Source organism: Exophiala bonariae (assembly GCF_035927105.1).
Source record: "Exophiala bonariae strain CCFEE 5792 chromosome Unknown scaffold_1, whole genome shotgun sequence".
Classification (NCBI taxonomy): Eukaryota; Fungi; Ascomycota; class Eurotiomycetes; order Chaetothyriales; family Herpotrichiellaceae; genus Exophiala; species Exophiala bonariae.
The window spans coordinates 210,419-229,640 of NW_027042476.1; the positions used below are offsets into that span (position 1 = coordinate 210,419).

Consider the following 19,222-nt stretch of genomic DNA (forward strand, 5'->3'; position numbering starts at 1 on the left):
ATGGCTCGGCTTGCGGTCAAATGTTTATATTGTTTGTCAGCATGATGCATGATACCCAGGGTGGATGGGAGGAGGAAGAACTTGAACGATGAACAGGATTGTAGAGCTAGCCAGTGGTGTACCTAGGTATCTATTCATGGTCAGAGAATAACGGACTCGCCAGTGGGAATGACGTAGTAACGAATCGGAGGTCAAAAAGTCTAGTTAGACCACGATGGAATATAAGGACCCATAACGATCCAAAGGCCTTTCAAAAATAAGCTTTCGACGTTTATACTATACGTTATCTATTTATATTCAACTTCTTCTTCTTCCTTGCTTCCTGGGCTTGCGTGGGACTTTCACGATTTAAAATTGTATGATGCCTGAGGACCTTTACATTCACCATCCTAACTTGGCCAGAGTAATTGCTATTTCCTCTTAACCTTGTCCAGACCTAACGGCATAAGTTTTTGTGGATGGTAATTCGCCCCATGATTTCTAGCACGATAACGCCACATCTTGAAGGAGCATGGGATAAGATATACATGTTAACAGCACAGCACTAAAACTCGTGGATCTGGATATAAATCCACCATCGATTCCCATAATCTGCAAACGCCGAAGGATTCTCTATATATCTCGGATCCCACCACCACCAGGGCCACCACCAGCGACCTCATTGTTAATCTCCCTCAAGAATGGCGACACCACCACCACCACCACCAGCAACACCGCCAATCCTGCTCCCCGCGCCAGCGCTCTCCTCCAGCCGGTACAACCGGCAGCTGCTCGTGCCCCAGCTGCGGGGCCTGACGGGCCAAAGCAACCTGCTCAAGGCACGGATCCTGATCGTCGGGCTCGGCGGGCTCGGGTCGCCGGCGGCGCTGTACCTCGCGGGCGCGGGGATCTGGACGCTGGGCCTTATGGACGGCGACGCCGTCGAGACGTCGAACCTGCACCGGCAGATCGCGCACAATGAGGATGCCGCGGCACGGAGGATGTCGAAGGTCGCGAGTGCGTTGCGCGCGTGTAGAGCGTTGAATTCGGATGTTGAGTACTTGCCGTATGAGATGCGTGCGATGGCGCAGGGGCCCGATGGGTTCCTGGATGTGCTGAGGCAGGGGAGATTTGGTGTCGTGCTCGACTGTACGGATAATCCGGCCGCGAGGTATCTGATCTCCGATGCGTGTGTGCTTGCTGGGGCGGTACTGGTTAGTGGTGCTGCGCAGAGGGGGGAGGGCCAGCTTGTTGTGTTGAATTGTCCGCCGATTGGGGGTGTGTGGGGCGGGGATGAGAGCCAGGGCGAGGCGGAGGAAAAGGGTCCTTGTTATCGCTGCGTGTTCCCACGCCCACCCGCCCCGGAGATGGTCAGGGGTTGTAGTGAGATAGGCATTCTCGGGCATGTGGTCGGTGTTATTGGGGTGTTGATGGCCGGTGAGGCGATCAAGATTGTTAGCCAGGGTAGGCATGTGCCCCCGAGTGCCGAGGAACGACAGGTTCAACAGCAGCAGCGACAGCAGCAGAAGGAACACATGGAGCCGAAAAAGCAGCAGCACACCATGCTCCTGTATAACACCTTCGCTGCGGATCCGCGAAATCAGTTCCGCACGATCACGCTGCGTGGGCGGCGGAAGGATTGTGTCGCGTGCGGTGACGACGAGGTCCTTGCGGCGAAGAACCTTACTCGCATCACGGCTGAGTCTATCTCCGAGGGCCGCATGGATTATGTGGCGTTCTGTGGTGTGTTGGAGGATGTAAACGTGTTGGGCGAGGAGCATCGGGTCGATGCGAAGGAGTTTCTATGGAGTCAGCAGCAACAGACACGGCAGCGGCAGTGGAGTGGTCAGAGAGATGGTGGGCATATTGGGAAACGGAAACGAGGGTTTAAATCCAGACCCCGAGGGCTCGTCGTGGACGTGCGTGAAGAACATGAAGTCGAGTTGGGCCCGAAGATTAGTGGGAGTGTGAACGTTCCGCTATCGAGAATCCTCAGGCATGGAGGAAAGGCTTTTGATGATTTGCATGCCCACATCGATCGAGTCCACGTAGAGGATGCAGGTCCTGATGGTACTGCTAGAGAAGGTTTTGGCGAGGGGAGGCAAGGAGGAATGATCGACCAGGAAACACACGTGCCCGTTGCAATTTCTGGGTCGACGATCACTGCGCATTCAGGGGCAGCGAGTGAGAATGTCAGTTTTGGCGGGATGGTGGATGAAGAAACTCACATCTCTCCGACTTCAAGAGCGCAGGACTTCCCTGTGGAACACAGCAAGCCCGGTCAGGTCAGTGGCATCAACAGCGGTCTTAATCTGGAAAATGGAGCGCTGGTCAACGAAGAAAGCCACGTCCCCATTACCGCCACAGACCGCGACGCATATCCTCAACGACCAGACGCCAAGAACCAGGACAGCCACGATGAGCGATCCGGAAATACCGATATCTTCGCGCCGGAAGAAGAGGAACGCACTGGTGACGAAGAGAATGGCTGGCCGATCTACTTTGTCTGCCAGCGCGGTAATGATAGCCAGATCGCGGCGCAGAAGTTGTTGGACCGAATACGGGCAGAGGAGAAGGAGGAGGCAGACATGGAAGTGGAGGCTCCAGGGGATCTTGATGGTTCTGCTCCTGTTGCACGGAAGAAAACGAGACCATGGGGTTGGGTCGGAGATATCAAGGGTGGCTTTGTGGCATTGGAGAGGCATCACTTTGAAGGGTCACCATGAAGAGAAGCAGAGAGATCACTTGAACGAGATCAACTATTCTCTTGACTAGGCAGGACGTATGGAGATGTTTGTCAGGTTAAGTTGTGTAGTAAGGACAGACCGTAGCAATGGAACGGGTTCAGACAAGGACAAGTCACAATATGAGGTACAGTGAATCGTTCTAGCATAACATAGAATAGATTATGTGTGATGGGAATTACATACAATATTTATTGTAATCCTATACAGTCGAGGTGTCCACAAGCATGGTAGGGATTGTGTATCCCACCCCATGGAAACCAGACCTGAGAAGAAACCAATACAAAGTGTCGTGAACAAACGCTGGCGGGATGGGCGCTTGCATCCCATAAACATAACCGCAGTCATGCTGAGACAAGAGATTGAGTGTTCCAAAATCGACCCAAGCAGTTTGAAGGCATCAGAAAAAAGAACAAATAGGGAGTTCGTTATACCACGTGTAGAAAAGAGTCGCCGTTTCAGGTGGCTTGGACCACTTTGCAAAGATGCGTAGGTTGTAGAATAGTCGTTCATAGGTCATAAAGAAGAAAATCGCCTCTCCCTGTTCGCCAATTAGTTGTATTGTTTGAAAGGCAGATAGATCCATTCGTGCATGGACGATCCTCAATCTGTGAAAATCGTGCCTGGATAAGTAGGTGAGCACCGGCTGTCTTCAGTACTCTCAACATCGAGCCTTGTCATGTCGGATGCGTAGCTCAGTCGCATATGCTCTGCTGAACGGAGAGATTTTTTGGTGTCTTGATTTGTTCACAGTCAATGTACATGTATCGTCATTAATGTCGTTCCTCTTCCCATGCAAATATTCTAGGAAGTCACCATACCGGGGGCCAATGTCCCCGCAAGTCGGACTTCTTCGATGAATTTTTCTTCGTTACCAGCTGCCTGGAGGTTCCAGTGTCCAGATCTTGGTTCTCGATTGAAGGGGCCCCAACCCAACATTTCTTGTGTATTCCGTCGCTTGAGGTGAATATCGCCTCTGATATCGAAGAGTTGCGACTGCAGGGATCCTAAAATGGCGACTGCAGCCTGGACCAAGCTTCTGTCTCCTTCAAAAATCCATATATCCCAAACACGGCAAAGTCGGTCCACATCCAAACCATTGGAGAAAATAGTTCGAAACATAGGTTCGAAGACTTCCTCTCCAGTAAAACCTAGACCTCCTTGTTCGAGTGAACCAAAGAGATATTCGTGGAGACGTGGGAACTTGATTCCAAGGGTGGATACCGCATGATTGTACGTTCGACTTGTAGATGCTGTGTCATTGATTTGAAATGCCAGTGGTGCAGGTCGGTTCAAGCAATTAGCCATCAGGATGAAAGCTTCTGCGGGAGTGGGGATTTGCAGAAGAAGTAAAGCCGCAATCAGTTGAATCCCATAAACGTATCCCACATCACTCCGATAACACGCATATGCTTCGCATACATTGACCAGATCTTGCCACATAGGACATTGTCGTTGGAAAAGCTTGAGCTCTGGAAAAGCTGTTTCGGCATCACGTTCAATATCAACAAACCACACTCCCATGCTTCTTGAATGCCGATCAAGCTGATCTCTTGGTTTTATTTTGATCTCTTTTGCTCTTTGCAGAGCTTTCTCGTAGCTTTTGACAGTGAGACCGAGTGGGTTTCCCACAGTTCTCTGCCAAACTTTGCCTCGGAGATTCGGACTTACGCCACGCCAGCAGAGATCGTATATACGTCGATCAATAGCATTGAGATCGGTGCTTTCATCCACGTAAAAGGTCCATATCCGGTTTAAAGATTCGCTGGTATCATCCTTGACGCATTGCTGAGCCTCAAGTTTTGCGCGGCGCTTCTTCTCGGATTCCAGTGATGCAGCCATCATTGCCTGGTATTCTCTGAGATGTTTTCTCTCTTCACTGGGGTTTTTGGGTGGTAACCAAGATGGCCTTGTTCGTGAGAGTATGGCCTCTTTTTCCTTGGAGATAGGCATGAAATCTAGGGTGCTTTTCTGAATAGGTGGTAATTGAATGGAACTTTTCCGAGAATTACTGCCTTTTGGCAGTGCAAGACTTTCGGTGGATCCGTCTGCGTGTGGACTCACCGACCTATCTTGTTCTTTGACTTCAGCATGATATTGCAATGTCTCGGAAATGATTCGTGCTTCTTCACTTAATTCGGCCATCGCAAGATTCCACGATTTGGTACGGCCATTGCGTAAGGGATTAGTTCTTCGGGGAGATGGTGGATTCGAGCTTGAAGGGTTTAGAGAACCTGTCCGTGGACCATGTGATCTGTTCTTTGGTAGGGATTGTTGTGAGTGCATAGTTGGTCGGGGTGGAGTATCGGGAGTGGTTTTTGCATGCGCCAAAGGTATAGGGCCCGGACTTTGAGACAGACCTGCTCGATCTGGACTGCCTCGAAAACTGGACCTGTGAGACCGTTGGCCGCCGAAATGTGGAGACACAGGGACATTCCAGAGGCTTGCGTCGTCCGGAAGCTCGTCGTCAGAATCATGGTACTCGTCTTCAAGCTCTTTAATGGTTTTCCGTTGAGGTTGCCATGAAGATCTGCGGGAGGGTACATCCAGGAAAGACGCAGGCGACTGAGGAATGGGTCGTAGTCCACCAGCACTAAGAGAAACACTTGATGCAGAGGGCAGAACTCTTCGGGTCGGTGGCGAGGAAGATCGCGTCCTCATATTCACAGGGAAGAATGATTCGGGGCTTGTGAATCCCCGTTTCGTGGTGGCCATCCTGGCTGGAGCATTTCGTGGTGCGGCCCATTCCGGTCGTTTACTTGACGATTTGCCTTGAGTCTGAAGCTGGGGAAGCTGCGACCGCCTCTCGGTATTGATGGAGTCCGAGGATTTGATCAACTCATGTTGGGAACCCACGGATTGCATCGAAACATCACGTGAATGATAGCTCCGAGGTAGTGTTTGCTTGTCATCCTCAAGTCCAATCTCTTCAAAGTTGGTTACATCGGACTCCAAACCATCTGGACTGGAAAATGTGGAGGACAATGAAGAGGATTTGGAAGATCTCGAACCAGAAAGGTCTGGAGGCGAACCGGGGACACTTGTGATGATTGTGGTCATGTTCAAGAGATGCGCATTGGAGGAAGAGACTATTGGAGGTAGATCAGGGTGCTGCTGGATATACGTTGAATCGAGGAACAAATCATTGATCTGGGTGGTATGGTTCCTGTGTCTGTGGCCTGAACGACTGTTGGGGGTGGGTGCGTCGGCAGTGGAAAGTGGAAATGCAATTTCCGAGCGAAAGCGGGTTTTCAGGTGTTGATTAATAGTGGGAGTTGTAAGTGAGCGCGTATGTTTGATGGACTGTATGTGTCGAGGACGGTCAGAATCGTGAGAAAGGAATGTAATAGTGCACCAGAGGGCATGACGATCTTGATTGTTGAGGTGGGCGAGACCGCTGGCAACAAAGCCTGGTGGTGGTGAAGCTTGATAGCAGCCAAGCAGAAACTCTTGGAGAGATGGCAATGCCAATCGACAATGACGGTGACCAGCCCCTGGAGGGTGTGGATGGCCTCGAGGAGTCGGAGTCGAGTCGATTGGTGGGATGGAAGAACATGACGGTGAGCATGGGCTGCATGGCTTTGCTGGGCCGGAGCTTGAGGATGAAGGTGCGAAGCTATACCAAAGCTGGGGTAGCGGTTGCTGAATTAAGGGGTCCTCCATTGTCAATGACCCCTACTGAGTGGCTGACATGTGCTGGAGGGCGGGAACCAGGCACCCACTGACACCCACAACCACCCAGGAACAGGGGATAGTACGGGCACCACGGGGTGGAGATAAGGGCCACCACCCAGACCGAAGGGGGGCTGGCAAGAATTTCTTGGGGCTTCCGGGCACTCCTGTGTTCGATTGGGGAGGTTTCAAGCGCGACCAGTTAACGAGCTGCAGGCCAGTATGCGGCCCACTGTTTGTCTCCCTCCCGTGCTGATGCTAATGGAGAAACCGGTTGATGAAGATTTGAATCTTGATGCAATCGTAACAATCCTGTTACTGACACTGGCACTGACTGACAGCACCGTGGTACAGAACGACGCTGGCCTCCCCGTGTCTGTTGTGCTTTCTGAAAGTCAACTGTCGAGGCCGACTGGCAACTGGCGGCTGTTGACCACTTCCGGTCACAACTGCGTTTCAGGTTGGATTGGGTCAAGTTTGCGTCTCAGGCGCAAAATGTCCTTCCATGGGCGATGGCGCAAGTGGACAGTTAGATCTGATGTGGTAGTCGACTTCAACGAATCAAACTGTGCATCTTAAATCTGAAGCAGCTGTGGCGGTTTCATCTGCTTTGCAACGATCAATTGAAATTATTGGCCTATTCGAATATCGACCAATATCTGAACATAGTGTTGAAGGTTGTACGTTGAGTAGCATTCGCATGAGTTGATTTAACGAGTATAACCATTTGGTAAATCATGTTAAAGAATTCTTCTGGCTGGTGGTGGGTGGGTGGCTGGTATCAGGGCCATGGCTTGCAAGTTCCCGTTCTGGCCTTCGCCAGATACCTCGCCCTTTTCACACCAAAAGCCACATTCCTCAGTCGACTACATACGTTCAAGAATGGAGGCTGAGCTGTGCATCAATGCCTTGTTGACAAAACATTGGGGACTACGTCAAAGAAAGTGCTCGATTGTAGACGCTCTCCATTCCGCACCTAATATATGTAGCCACGAAACATTTGCTCGTTCTCTTTTATCAATGCTTCTCTGTCCCCTGTGTGCATTCCGACGCGCAGCTCAGTCTCTGCCCGGAGCGTGTTCAACCAAGCTAGAACTACCCGATACTGGCTCTGCTTCCGTTGAAGCACTCTCTGGAAGGCGCATGCTCCCAACCAGGACATCTCAGGCCATCCAATTCTCTGCCTTCCACCATTCTTGGTTGAACAAATTTTGAAGGCTGTAGTGATTGTGTCCTGGATTAGCCCTCGGATCAATCCTTCTGAAGGACGTTGGTTTTGGGAAAGCTGGCCCAGGTACTGATGAAACTTCATTGCCGACTCGGCAAAATTGGCCAGAAGCGTCGACATGACTTGACGTTTGCTGTTCAAGGCAACATCCACAAGCATGGCATGCATCTGCAACTTGAGCGAGGACAAGACCTTCCTCTGCAGAATCTTTCCTGCTTTGGAGCCTGTTTCGACGGTCAGTGAATTCCTGACATATGCATCCTTCTTCTCTCGGTCCTTTTGTAGAACGAGCGTGTTCATCTGAATACTCATGCCGCAATATGGAAACCAAGTGGTCCCATGTAAGCGTGGCACTTTGTGTCCATTGATCGTCACATCGAAGTTGGCCAGCGACTTATCTGTGTTGACCTGGATTCCATACTTGGGGTCTCCTTTGGCCATTGTCTCCAAAAACAACTTCGCAAGGCTCTTGTCAATCGTAATCAACAGAAAATCATCGATAAGTCTCAGAAGTAAACAAGATTCTGCATCCAAGAAGCTCAATTCTTGACTTTCAAACATGCCATAGAAATAGCTACAAAGCAGGCTGCTCAGCATTGATCCTTGAGGGATACCATCCTTCTGAATCATGTGCTTTTTGCCCACTTTGACGATGCTCTCCTCCACATGAGTGTGAAGCAGTTTCAATAGCGAGCTGCGAGTCCAGATTCTGTGGTTTCCAGTATCTGAGAACACAACTCGCCGCTTTTTAGATGCCAAAGACTGAATCGATGTTTCCGAAAATACTGCTTTGTCATCCACAACTCGTGCTGATCCGACAAATCGTCGCCGGAGTTGCGGTTCCTGGTTACAGTCCTTGTCGTCAGCTGACTTTGTCTCGACATGTTTTGTAGTCCGGTAGGCTGGCTGATGGAACAGGTCTGTCACCGCCAGCAGTAGTTCATTCTGAGGTATACTATCAAAGCAGGATTTGATGTCCATCTTGGCAAAATAAAATGCGGATTGACAAGGCACGCCGGTCTTGAACTCAGCCAACTTGCCATGAATATCTGCCGCTGACAGCATGGCAGACCCGAACACTGACGGATTCTGACCCCATTCGTACTTGAGGACGCTGAATATTGGCGTGAGCTGCGAATTGATGCTTTGAACCAATATTCTCCGACCAGAGATTCTTTTGATTTGTCGTCGTCTCAAATTCGTTATGGGTCGCGAGCCAGTGTCTTTTGGAAGCAATCTCAAATGGCTGTATCCCAAAGACCTCGTAGCAAGCACGCGTCGAATTTCGCTAGGTAGAGGTTGCACAAACATATTAAGCCTCAAGGTAGCGAGACTCGGCTCACTGAGCTTGCGCCAGATATCATGTCGAAAGTAGAACAAGCGATTCCGATGAGACGAGCTCTCAGTAACATAAAAGTTGGACCGAATGAGTGGTATCAGAATAGAGTCTAGGAGATAATAGACGAATTCCTGCAATATCTCAACCCGCTTAGAGAAGTCTGACTTAGAAAGGTTCTGTCCCTGTCCAGTCTTGGGACTACCTAGCCATTCGATTGCCTTGACCCGTAAACCCTGCATTACTTGATGTAGACTCAAAGTTTCAAAGCGGCGTAATCTGATGAATTGGTCGATCCTTTGCATAATGATCCGCATGTTGTGTTCTCCATCTGAGCCAGCCCCGAGTGCATCCTGAGGCAAGAGCTTTGCAATGACTGACCGACAAAATGCCGAAACCATCTCTAGCGAGGTCGCATGAGGTAGGAAGGAGGTCTCAGAGTCGTATTGATCACGCACAGGGCCACTTGAATCGAAGGATGGGCTGGACTTAGTCATCTGCGTCACTGGTTGTTCGGAATTGGAGGGACACAGAGTATGTTGGGTTTTCTCCGAATTCATCATGCCTTGAGTCGCGATTGCAGTGAGCGGGCAATAATATCGCAGTAACTGACTGTATGAACAAGTTCGGTGATTGCGCTGTATTTTCCTCACCACATTGATGGCTCCTCCACGGAGACGGCGTGGAACCTTGACTAGACGTCCTTTCCATCTCTCCCCAATCTCCTGCTCGCGGAAGGCATAGTCTTTGAGTGGTTGTGCTGTCTCGGCGGGATCGACAACACTTGTGAAAACATTGTGCAAGCCGAACTGGAGAGGGAAAACATGCTGTATCACATGTACTGTATGTTTTGGTTGCGTAGAGTCAGGAAATCTCTCAAGAGCGTGCACATGTTTCAGCCCAAACTTCACCTTACCACTGCGATTCAAGCCGGGTCTCGAATAGAGAATCCTGTTTCTCACGAAACGAATGAGCGATGGATCAGCAGGGCGATTATGAGGTTTGGAGGTTTGCGGGTTTCCAGTAGATAAGGGTTGTTTCCGTTTGGGCTTCAGCTCGGCCAAGGGGATCCCACTCAATTGAAGGTAATTATCCCTTCCTGCAGACATACGAACGAAAATGCCACAATCGAGCAGTAGATCAGCCAATATACTTTCAGCATTTTCTCCGAGTAGCAGAACCACATCAGACCATGCTGTTGATTTGAGCGTATCTATGCTTTCATTAGGATGCTGTCGCATAATGCCCGGAAGAAACGTGGTACGCCCACGGTCTTGGTCCGAGACCAGAGGTGCAGCGGCTCGGGCAAGTCCATGACAGAGGATATGATTAGGGCGATTTGAGTGTGCTCTATGGTCCTTAAAGAGCGACCAGACAACGAAATCAATAATCTGTAGCCAGTTCAATCAGACCTTCTTGTTTGGAATTTGCAACAGCTTTTCAATGGATGTCTCACTTCTTTCATTGAATATCGCAAAGTCTTCCCACTGAAGGCGCCAGTTGCGCTATATTGGGTTTGGGTAAATGAAGAAAAATCATTCTTTCGGCATCTTGACAGCTCGGTGGAGGGCTCTCTGGAAACACCGACCAAACAGGTGTCCAGCATGCATGTCGAATCCTGCTTTCCATAGGCATCTAATCGCTTCCTTCTGACGCGAGACGTGGTCGGTAACTTTGACAGTAGGAAGCTCCTCAGAGTGCATACCTTGTGATAGTGAGAGGACAGCACGTTGTGATGAGTTGCTGGCAAGGCTGCTGGTGCTTTTGGCGCCTGAAGACCCTTTTTTGCTGGTGTCTCTACACGTCTTTTGGTAGGACTACCATCTTGTGCGTCATGGCACGGTCTCTTCCTCTTCATGGCATGTGGATGAACTGGTGTGGAGGATCAGTGGACTAGAGGGATAGTCTGAATTTAGATGTCAATAATGTGCTCGATACGACCGAACTAATGTTTAGATGCCCCCAGGTGAAGGCGCGCAACCCCTGAAGTTGCCAAGGTCTGATAGAAAGTGCGAAAGGGCACCAGGTAGTTCGTTGCCGGTGAAAACCATGGGTCTGTGAGTTGTTGATTTTAGTTCCACCGGTTTGCTCGAGTTCGTGTTCTCGATTAAAGCAAATACCAACCGAGGCAGGTAGTAATGCGGAAGAGCGCCCAAAGCGTAAATAGGGTTTGCTTCCGGAGACGCGCTGCGGACGCGTCGAGTTGAGGGATACGAGTCGCTAGCGCAGAGGCTACTTTCCAAGAAGGTATTTAACGGCCAACACTCATTTAGCCTGGGCCGCCACCAACGGTGACCCATGTTTTGAGATGACGATCTTTGAATCTTTTTGATATTGGGTCTGTCAATTTAGAATGTCTTTTTGATCTTGATCTCGATGTTGCAACTCCATGGCTTGGGCTATCTTGGGCTATCTTGGACATGTTATAGACAGATTATATCTAGGCTGTTCTACGGAATGGGATGACACCATCTCAACCAGCATCCTGAATAAGTACGGATACAAAAAGAATACCAGTATCCTCTGTAGAGACATCGGACAAGGCCCATGAACATCTAGTGGGGAATGACATGCCAATCTACCACAATAGGTGGCGGGACTTTGATCACAGGCGGGCAGATCCTGGCTCCTGTGTTGAGAATGGCGGTGCACTATGATGGCAACTCTATTGCCGTCTCGAGTTGTTTCATCCAAAGTTGGTGTGATTTGTAGGGATGAAAGCATCAGTCTGCGGCCGATGGAAGGCATTGGATGTGCCCGCCGGAGAGAATAATGTTACTTTCGACGCGAGCATATTCCCCAGTCATCTTTCCTTTGTTCGCAGCGGTAGCTAGTGGTAGAGACTGACCAAGCACTACGGACATACTAAGATCACGGATGATCAAAGAACGACTTTGTATCTTGCCAGTGGATCAATCATCAGTGGCATGCGTGCATTGCCAGGTCATCAGCTAATTACGGATTCTTTTGCCAGTGAGGCATAACCCTGGTCTATCGACCCATTATTGAACTCCGTTCACAATCTGCTCGCTTGTCGTCGGCGGTCGCTAGTTTTTCAAACCCCCTGGGGGCTCCTCTTTCCGTACTTACCTAGTAGGTAGGTGCCCGCCTCAGGTGCCCGAACCTGTCCCCCGGACTAGGCGGTATCTTAACTAGAGTCGCCTAATCGATTGCCAACTACACGGAGAACTTGCAGTCAAGTGCAACTGACGCTAAGATATCACCAGCGACCGCCCTCACCATCGACTCTTGTAGCCTCAGCCCAATCTATCCTCATCACCGACAACGACAACGAATAACGCATCAACTCCGTAGGCCACCGCACTGAACGATTGCCCTTGAGAGTGGCGTCTACCATTGCCAAAAATTCCCACCACATCTCAACCTGGAGGCTTTGCCTTCCGTCGTCACTTCTGCCCGTGCCTGACCGCAGGCAGTTCACCTCACTTGCACGAATTCACTCGCACATCTTCGGTGGCATCTTACCTTCTATTCTCACTGCTAGATACCACCAAAAGATTGTTGGACCGACTTCCTTACCATTCTACCACCGTATGCGAGAAATGCTAGCTCAGAATCGCGACGCATCGACAGCCATCTGACACCACCTCCGTGTCTTGACAACCATCAACTCCGCGTTGTCAACCTCCACCCCGATTTCCTGATCGACGACATTTCTCACCTGCACGTCCCACCACCCACGGTCGCGATCACGGCCTGAAAGTCACCATGCGTGCGGTGGACCATGCACCTGTCCCATAGCCTTGATTGTTCCCAAATACAGGCTTGTCCGTGACCTGACTGGGGCCGATCTTTAATCCTCTAGCCCCAGCCTCAGGCTGGCGGCTCTTGACGACATGCCTTCGGCTGTCTCTAATCAGAAGAATTACTACACCACTCACCACCGACGGCAATCGTCTCTGTCGCAGACTAACCTCACGGACCAGATCGTCGCTTCTCCAACCCAGGTCACCTCACCCTCCCAGTCACTTGTCTTTCTGCCCTCAACTGCCTACCAACCACAGGTACCGGCACCGCGAACAAGAACCCCTTCTCTATCTACCACCGCATTATCCAACATAAGGCTCGACTTGGCTCGGGAGGAAAATGTGATCAACGATCCCCATGAGTTCTATCGACGGTATCAGGATCCTTTCGTCAACAGCGCACCCATCGGGTCACATCAAGAGGGCATAAGAACCACTGCAGATGAACAAGAGGTAGCGCAATATACAAGTCGAAAGTCAAGTTTTGCATCCTCACAGGCAAATGATGATCGGGGTCAAAGATCAGTCAGAAATTCGGTTAGTGCCCGAAAGCTCTCAGTGAACACCCAACAAACGCAGTTGGAGGGAGTCAACTCAAAATCTTCCAGCTCTGCGCCAAATACATTAAGGTCGAGAAAAACATCCTTCAAAGATCTGGTGGCTCGCTTCGACGCCTCTCCAGATGAAGTCCCGCCTTTGCCTACCCAGCAAATCTCTCGTCCGTCATCGAGAACTGCAAGTCCGATGTCAGGTTTTGCCAATGTGGAATTTGGTCATTCTGCCGGCACCGGTACTCAGCCCAAACGGCCATCCTCAAGACTGTCAGAATCTTATCGAAGAAATGGCAGTGCATCGGCGTCTACTGGAATACCCAACACCAAGTCCCTCACTGGTCGAAATAGAACTTCATCATTGGCAAGCGGATTGACCAAAAGTGTGACCCACCCAGAGTCCTCTCAGAGTGGTCGTAAATTGTTGTTTGGTGAAGTTCTGCCATCGGTTTCTCAGACCGCTGCCGCAGGCTACGGCATTGCTAATGTACGGAGACGCCGTGGCTCAGAAGGGTCTCCGATGCACAGTCCTAATCCGATGTTCCCATCTAATTCCTCCACTTCGACTATTCAAAGACCTCCGTCAACCTCATCACAGATTCTCCAACCTCCAACCTCTAGTCAATCACATGTCGGCTTAAGCCAAGAAGCACAGTCCCATCGATCACATCGTCGGGCACAGAGTGACTTCGCTAACCCTTCAATCAGAACTTCTGGTCGACAGGGAGGGATTGTGTCAGCTGTAAATTTTGAAACTGCGCTGAGCTCACCGGACTCGACTGGTGACGGTACGAGTAAGGTCAATGGTCAATCACGAATACCCGTTAGCACACGTCATCAGCGCATGGCTTCCGACTCTGCAACCATGTCAACTATTAATGCACATCCCGCCTTCGTCTCACAGCTACCTCTGCGTAATTTGGCCAGCTCACAACCGAGATTCAATCCCGCTCCATCTGGTGACCGCAAGGCAGCCAGTCCAAAGAGAAGGCCTCGATCCCCTATCCAAATCAAAAGCCCTGGACGGCGCGGCAAGGAGATTACAGCCAGCAGCGAGAAAAGCCCTTCGCTTCGAGCAAACATCATAGCACCTCCACCTAAGATCTCTCCTCCATTAAGAAGCTCTCGGCCCCGGCTTCCAGTCTCCTCTGCCAGTACAGCGGCATCGAGAGCAAAAATTGCAGACAAGTTCCAGATCATGGCTAAAGAACAAAGTGACAAGAGAGGCTATCGGCGACAGCGACCACCCGAGTTGAGCGACATCGATCTCAAAGCCCGAAGACTTAAAATCACGCAGGCACTGAGTAGATCAAGGGAAGGTGAGGATCTCAGAACTGGTGATTTCAAAACTCACGATAGCTCGAAAAGTCGTACAAATAGCATGACTCCATCCTTTTCAGGTTCGAACAACGAAAATCCAAGCTTTCCTGATCACATTGACATCCCAGCAGTCGTGGTCAACTTTTCTGGCCCACCTACAGATATGTCGGAAGAACGAGCTTTTTACACACCGGATGATCAATCTGCACGAGACCGCACAACATATACTCAAAATGCTCTCAGGATTGTCGAGTCAAACTCCAGACAACCAGCTGCGGAGGTCGACTCACCAACTTTGGGTCATGCAGAATCAGCATTCGGTAGCATTCCCTTCTCATTGAACACGCAATTAGTGCCTACCATGCTTGAGCAAGAACCCTCATCTGCGCTCACTGAAGATACAATAGCAACCGAAGCAACCATGATTGACATGGAGCCACAGACCGATGCTTCGAGATTGCAAACCCCTGCGCAATCTCTATATGCACAGATCAGCGCTTTCCGGAGTCAAGATTCCAACTCTCCTATGTCTGCGAGTTCGCAAGCATCAGGTGAGCTTTCTGATCATGCAGATGGGGTTTCGGTTCAGCTAGGGCTGCGGGAGACGACGTATCTCGATGACGTCGAAGCAGCTGAAAAGGGCTATCGACCCTTCTTAGCCAGTGCTGGATCTGACATTGCCACATCACGCAGTAATGGAAGAAGCTCTTGGACGTCGTCAATTGATGAGTTGCCAGAATCTGAATCTGGTGAAAACACCCTCCCAGTCCATGGACTGTCACAACCGCCAAATCAACCGCCAGCAGACCCTGGTTCCACCTCACTCTCTGATTCGATACATTCTAGCAATCAGGATGACTCCCAGGAAGAGCCTGGTGAGCTTGATGTCTACACGATCGTCAACATTGTTCTTCAACAGCAGACCCCCTCAGGAGTGGTTGACCAACAGTTGGTTGATGACATCTATCATCGCATCATCCAAGTTGCCCCAGATCTAGCAAGCACTGATGCTGTTGATGATGACACAATTCGACAGCTCTGTTTGCATGAGCTTGAGAACTATCACAATCAGTGGGACGAACCAGAGTCATCACGGCCACAGTCGGCCGACTACAGCCATTCCGATGACTTGACAGACGCACATCGTAACGCAAACGAGAATGCTGATGGGATTACCAACGAGCAGACTGACGAGAATAGTCATACTGAACCATTTCCAAAATCTAAAAGCAAAGAGCCAGCACTTCCGCCCTCGAGTTACCGTGGCCACCACTACAAGTCAAGTCTTGATAGTGCGGAAGATTGGGCTGAAACTTCGCCGTCTGTGGGAGACTGGATACAATTTGCTCTCAAATCACCAGTAGAAAACCAACAAGTTCGACCACAATCTACACTGTCCCGTGAAGTTACTCGGCAAGACCACATCGCTACAAGTTCAGTCAATGCAGAGGACGAGCAAGCTCCTGGGCCAGTCTGGAATTCACATGTTGATGACTCTCCAACATTAGGGGTTGGTCGTGACATTCCACGTCCACCTTCACACTCTCCCCCACCGCCTCCGACGACGATCTTGCCATCAATTGATCAAACTGCTCATTCCGCACCCGCAGGTATCACGCCACCTGAGACTCAGACATCACAGCCAACCAGACCACACACCACCGTGTCGATGTCAGCCAGATCTAGTCTCGACCATCACGGAGTTCCTTCGAGTTCGAGCATGAACAGACCGTCCGAGGAGAGCAATATTAGTCCTGATCAACGACGCTTGAACAAGCGACGACATATACTGAAAGAGCTCGTCGACACCGAGTACACTTACGAACGAGACATGAGGGTGCTTTGCGATATTTACAAACAGACTGCTGTGGTGGCCATTAGTGAGGAAGACACCAAAATCATTTTTGGCAATGTCGAAGCTGTGCAACACTTTGCCAAGGATTTCCTCGCTTTATTGAAACAAGTCGTATGGCCTGCCTACATCATAGACAAGGCAGACAAGCGGAAAGACGGCAATCGTGTCTCAACCGTTCAGGGCTCAGGCGCATCTATCGATGGACTGGCTGACATGACTGAAGCTGAGAAGGATGAGGTGACCAGAGTCGGACACGCCTTTGAGGTTTCGATGAGTGATATGGAAAAAGTCTACAGCGAATATGTTCGTACTCGCCATCCTGCCAACAAGAGACTCCAAGCTCTGAGCACAAACAGCGCTGTGGACGAGTGGCTCAAGGAGTGCAGTGCCAACTCTAGTGATATTACGAATGCGTGGAGTCTGGACGCGCTTTTGGTCAAGCCTATCCAACGCATCACCAAATATCCGTTGTTGCTGAGTCAGCTGGTGGACGCAACACCTTTGACACATCCTGACTATGAGTTCATTCGAAAGGCACTGGTTGAGGTTACGGAAGTGAACATTCGCATTAATGATGTGAAGAAACACACAGAAATTGTTGACCAAGTCCTCAATAGAAAACGAAAGGAGTCGGACGTCCGCACTGGGTTGACCAAGGCGTTTGGTAGACGAGCGGAGAAACTCAGACAGCACGTGGGCATCAACGAGATATATGAAGATCCGGAGTATGCCAAGATCAAGATCAGCTACGACAACAACATTGCTCACCTGTTTCTTGTCACCAAAGACTGTCAAGGGTATATCGAGGCCATGAAAGAATGGGTTGATCGAATTTGTGGAATAGCAGCAGCGGCCGAAACTTGGGTTGATGTTGGCCACACCAGCTATCCACAAGCCGAGAGCAAATTACGACAATTTGCCATTGTGGTTCGCGGCGTGCACTCTATCGCACTTCCTGATCATATTGAGCAGGTGACAAAGAGAGTAATACAGCCCATGGAGAAAACAGCAACCATGCTGGAACGGTTCAAGGTTGATTCCAAAGGTCTTATCCAGAAGCGAGAGAAGAGGCTACTGGATTATAATCAATTCAAGAACAAGAGAGATCGCGGTGAGAAAATGGACAAGAAAATGACCGAACGGATGGAGCAGTGGGAGGCTCTAAATCTTGAAGCCAAAGAAAGAATGAAGCGTCTACACAGCTCGACGGCAGACCTCGTTCTTGCATGCCAAGCGAGTTTGATCGAGCTTCAGAAGAGCTGGCTACAGATGTGCAAGGTCAAGTTTTCGGCAGCGATGGAACTTGATCTGAATCACCTGGAACCTGCGGAAATTATGAAAGAATGGCAAGAGGAGTTTGATCCACAGCATGTCTACGCCATGACATTGAGCATCTGCAATGGAACACTACTAGCAGAAGCCATCAATCTCTTGTCATTCTTGAGTCCAGGAACGACCTTGACTGGTGACGATTCTCCACGCCAGCCATCATGGAATAGCAGTGTGAAAAGATCTGCTTCGACCAATGAAGGATTAATCCACGCTTCGATGTCAGATCATCACCATCGATACACTGAAGGTCCTACCAGTCCTAACAGTGACGATCGTAGTGATCATACCTCGTTCACATTTGCCAATGGACGGATTCGTGCACCATCTGCAGCGTCAGGGAGACCACCGAAAACCCCTGAAGCTCTTCCACGAAACGTGACGGCTACATCACTTCATACTACGCACAGCGGGAACATATCTCGGCCAGGCACTAGCCTCGAACATTCAGACGACTACTTACGTTCTGCGCCGCGGGTGAGCCTAGAAGCACCGTCTCCAACGATAGGAGCACTCTTCACCGAATCGTCAGCGGCTGCCAAGCATGCCTCGACGTCTACTTTCTATTCAGCGGCTCCGGGTCCGTCACATTCACAGCACCAGTTGCCACCAAGCAGAGGCAGCGTCTTCTCTTCAGCGATGCCCATGGACGAGAGCAATGGCACGCCGAATGAGGGTGCTCCAGAAACAGAAGCTGATAGGGAGCCCGGTGTACTTTTCACAGCGGCCAGTGTCTACGAGTTCAATATTGATCGGTCTCGACAGCAAGGTGGATTCCGGTATCTCACATATGTGACTGGAGAGATCTTCGATGTGATTGCAGAACATGGTGAGTTGTGGCTAGCAATCAATCAAGACGATGACACTCGTGAGATTGGGTGGATATGGAACAAACATTTTGCGAAGTTGGCAACATGATTGTGTGTCGTGATGTGCGGCAGGAGGGGATGAGGTGCAAAGATCATGTGTTGTTTAATGCTTAATCTTGGATAAGTGTGACCTGACCATGCTTGATGAGCTGTGGACAAACCTTTGCAGTCTTTCGAACAACAGAGCACGAATGCGGATCCGACTCTTGGTTGTACAAGAAGACACGGGGTTGAGATCAAGGACGTGCAATGAACACGGAAAGGGGCAACAAAAAGCAAATGCAAAGAGAACATAATCCCCTGGGCAGGATATCAAGGAATGACATCGAAGAACAGCGCCGTCAATTAGCGTGGGCGAACATGATTTTTCAAAGCGTTCAAGCGGTAAATGGGAGTTGGCGTTCAGTGTATTCGGGAAAAAGAATACTGTGTACTGTACATTAAGCTTGAGCTTGGGCTGAGCATGAGAGATGATGGAAGCATAGGAGGCCCTGGCTTGCTACAGTACCTTGGCTAAAGTGGCTGACATCAATGATGAGAATCCCTAACATTAATTCTTTCTAGAAGCCTTG

General features: G+C 50.1%; 4 protein-coding genes across 4 annotated transcripts; 2 read left to right on the forward strand and 2 right to left on the reverse strand.

The window, feature by feature from the left end:
• Window positions 1-680: 680 nt before the first annotated feature.
• LTR84_000081 (uncharacterized protein) lies at window positions 681-2,705 on the forward strand (the record flags this gene model as incomplete). The annotated part of the gene is made up of 1 exon (XM_064843712.1): window positions 681-2,705. The coding sequence occupies one exon, from the start codon at window positions 681-683 to the stop codon at window positions 2,703-2,705; it is 2,025 nt and encodes a 674-aa protein (XP_064711572.1).
• Window positions 2,706-3,527: 822 nt separating this feature from the next.
• LTR84_000082 (uncharacterized protein) lies at window positions 3,528-5,783 on the reverse strand (the record flags this gene model as incomplete). The annotated part of the gene is made up of 1 exon (XM_064843713.1): window positions 3,528-5,783. The coding sequence occupies one exon, from the start codon at window positions 5,781-5,783 to the stop codon at window positions 3,528-3,530; it is 2,256 nt and encodes a 751-aa protein (XP_064711573.1).
• Window positions 5,784-7,371: 1,588 nt separating this feature from the next.
• LTR84_000083 (uncharacterized protein) lies at window positions 7,372-10,200 on the reverse strand (the record flags this gene model as incomplete). The annotated part of the gene is made up of 1 exon (XM_064843714.1): window positions 7,372-10,200. The coding sequence occupies one exon, from the start codon at window positions 10,198-10,200 to the stop codon at window positions 7,372-7,374; it is 2,829 nt and encodes a 942-aa protein (XP_064711574.1).
• Window positions 10,201-12,816: 2,616 nt separating this feature from the next.
• Window positions 12,817-18,699, forward strand: LTR84_000084 (uncharacterized protein; the record flags this gene model as incomplete). Its single annotated transcript, XM_064843715.1, has 1 exon — window positions 12,817-18,699. The coding sequence occupies one exon, from the start codon at window positions 12,817-12,819 to the stop codon at window positions 18,697-18,699; it is 5,883 nt and encodes a 1,960-aa protein (XP_064711575.1).
• Window positions 18,700-19,222: the final 523 nt, after the last annotated feature.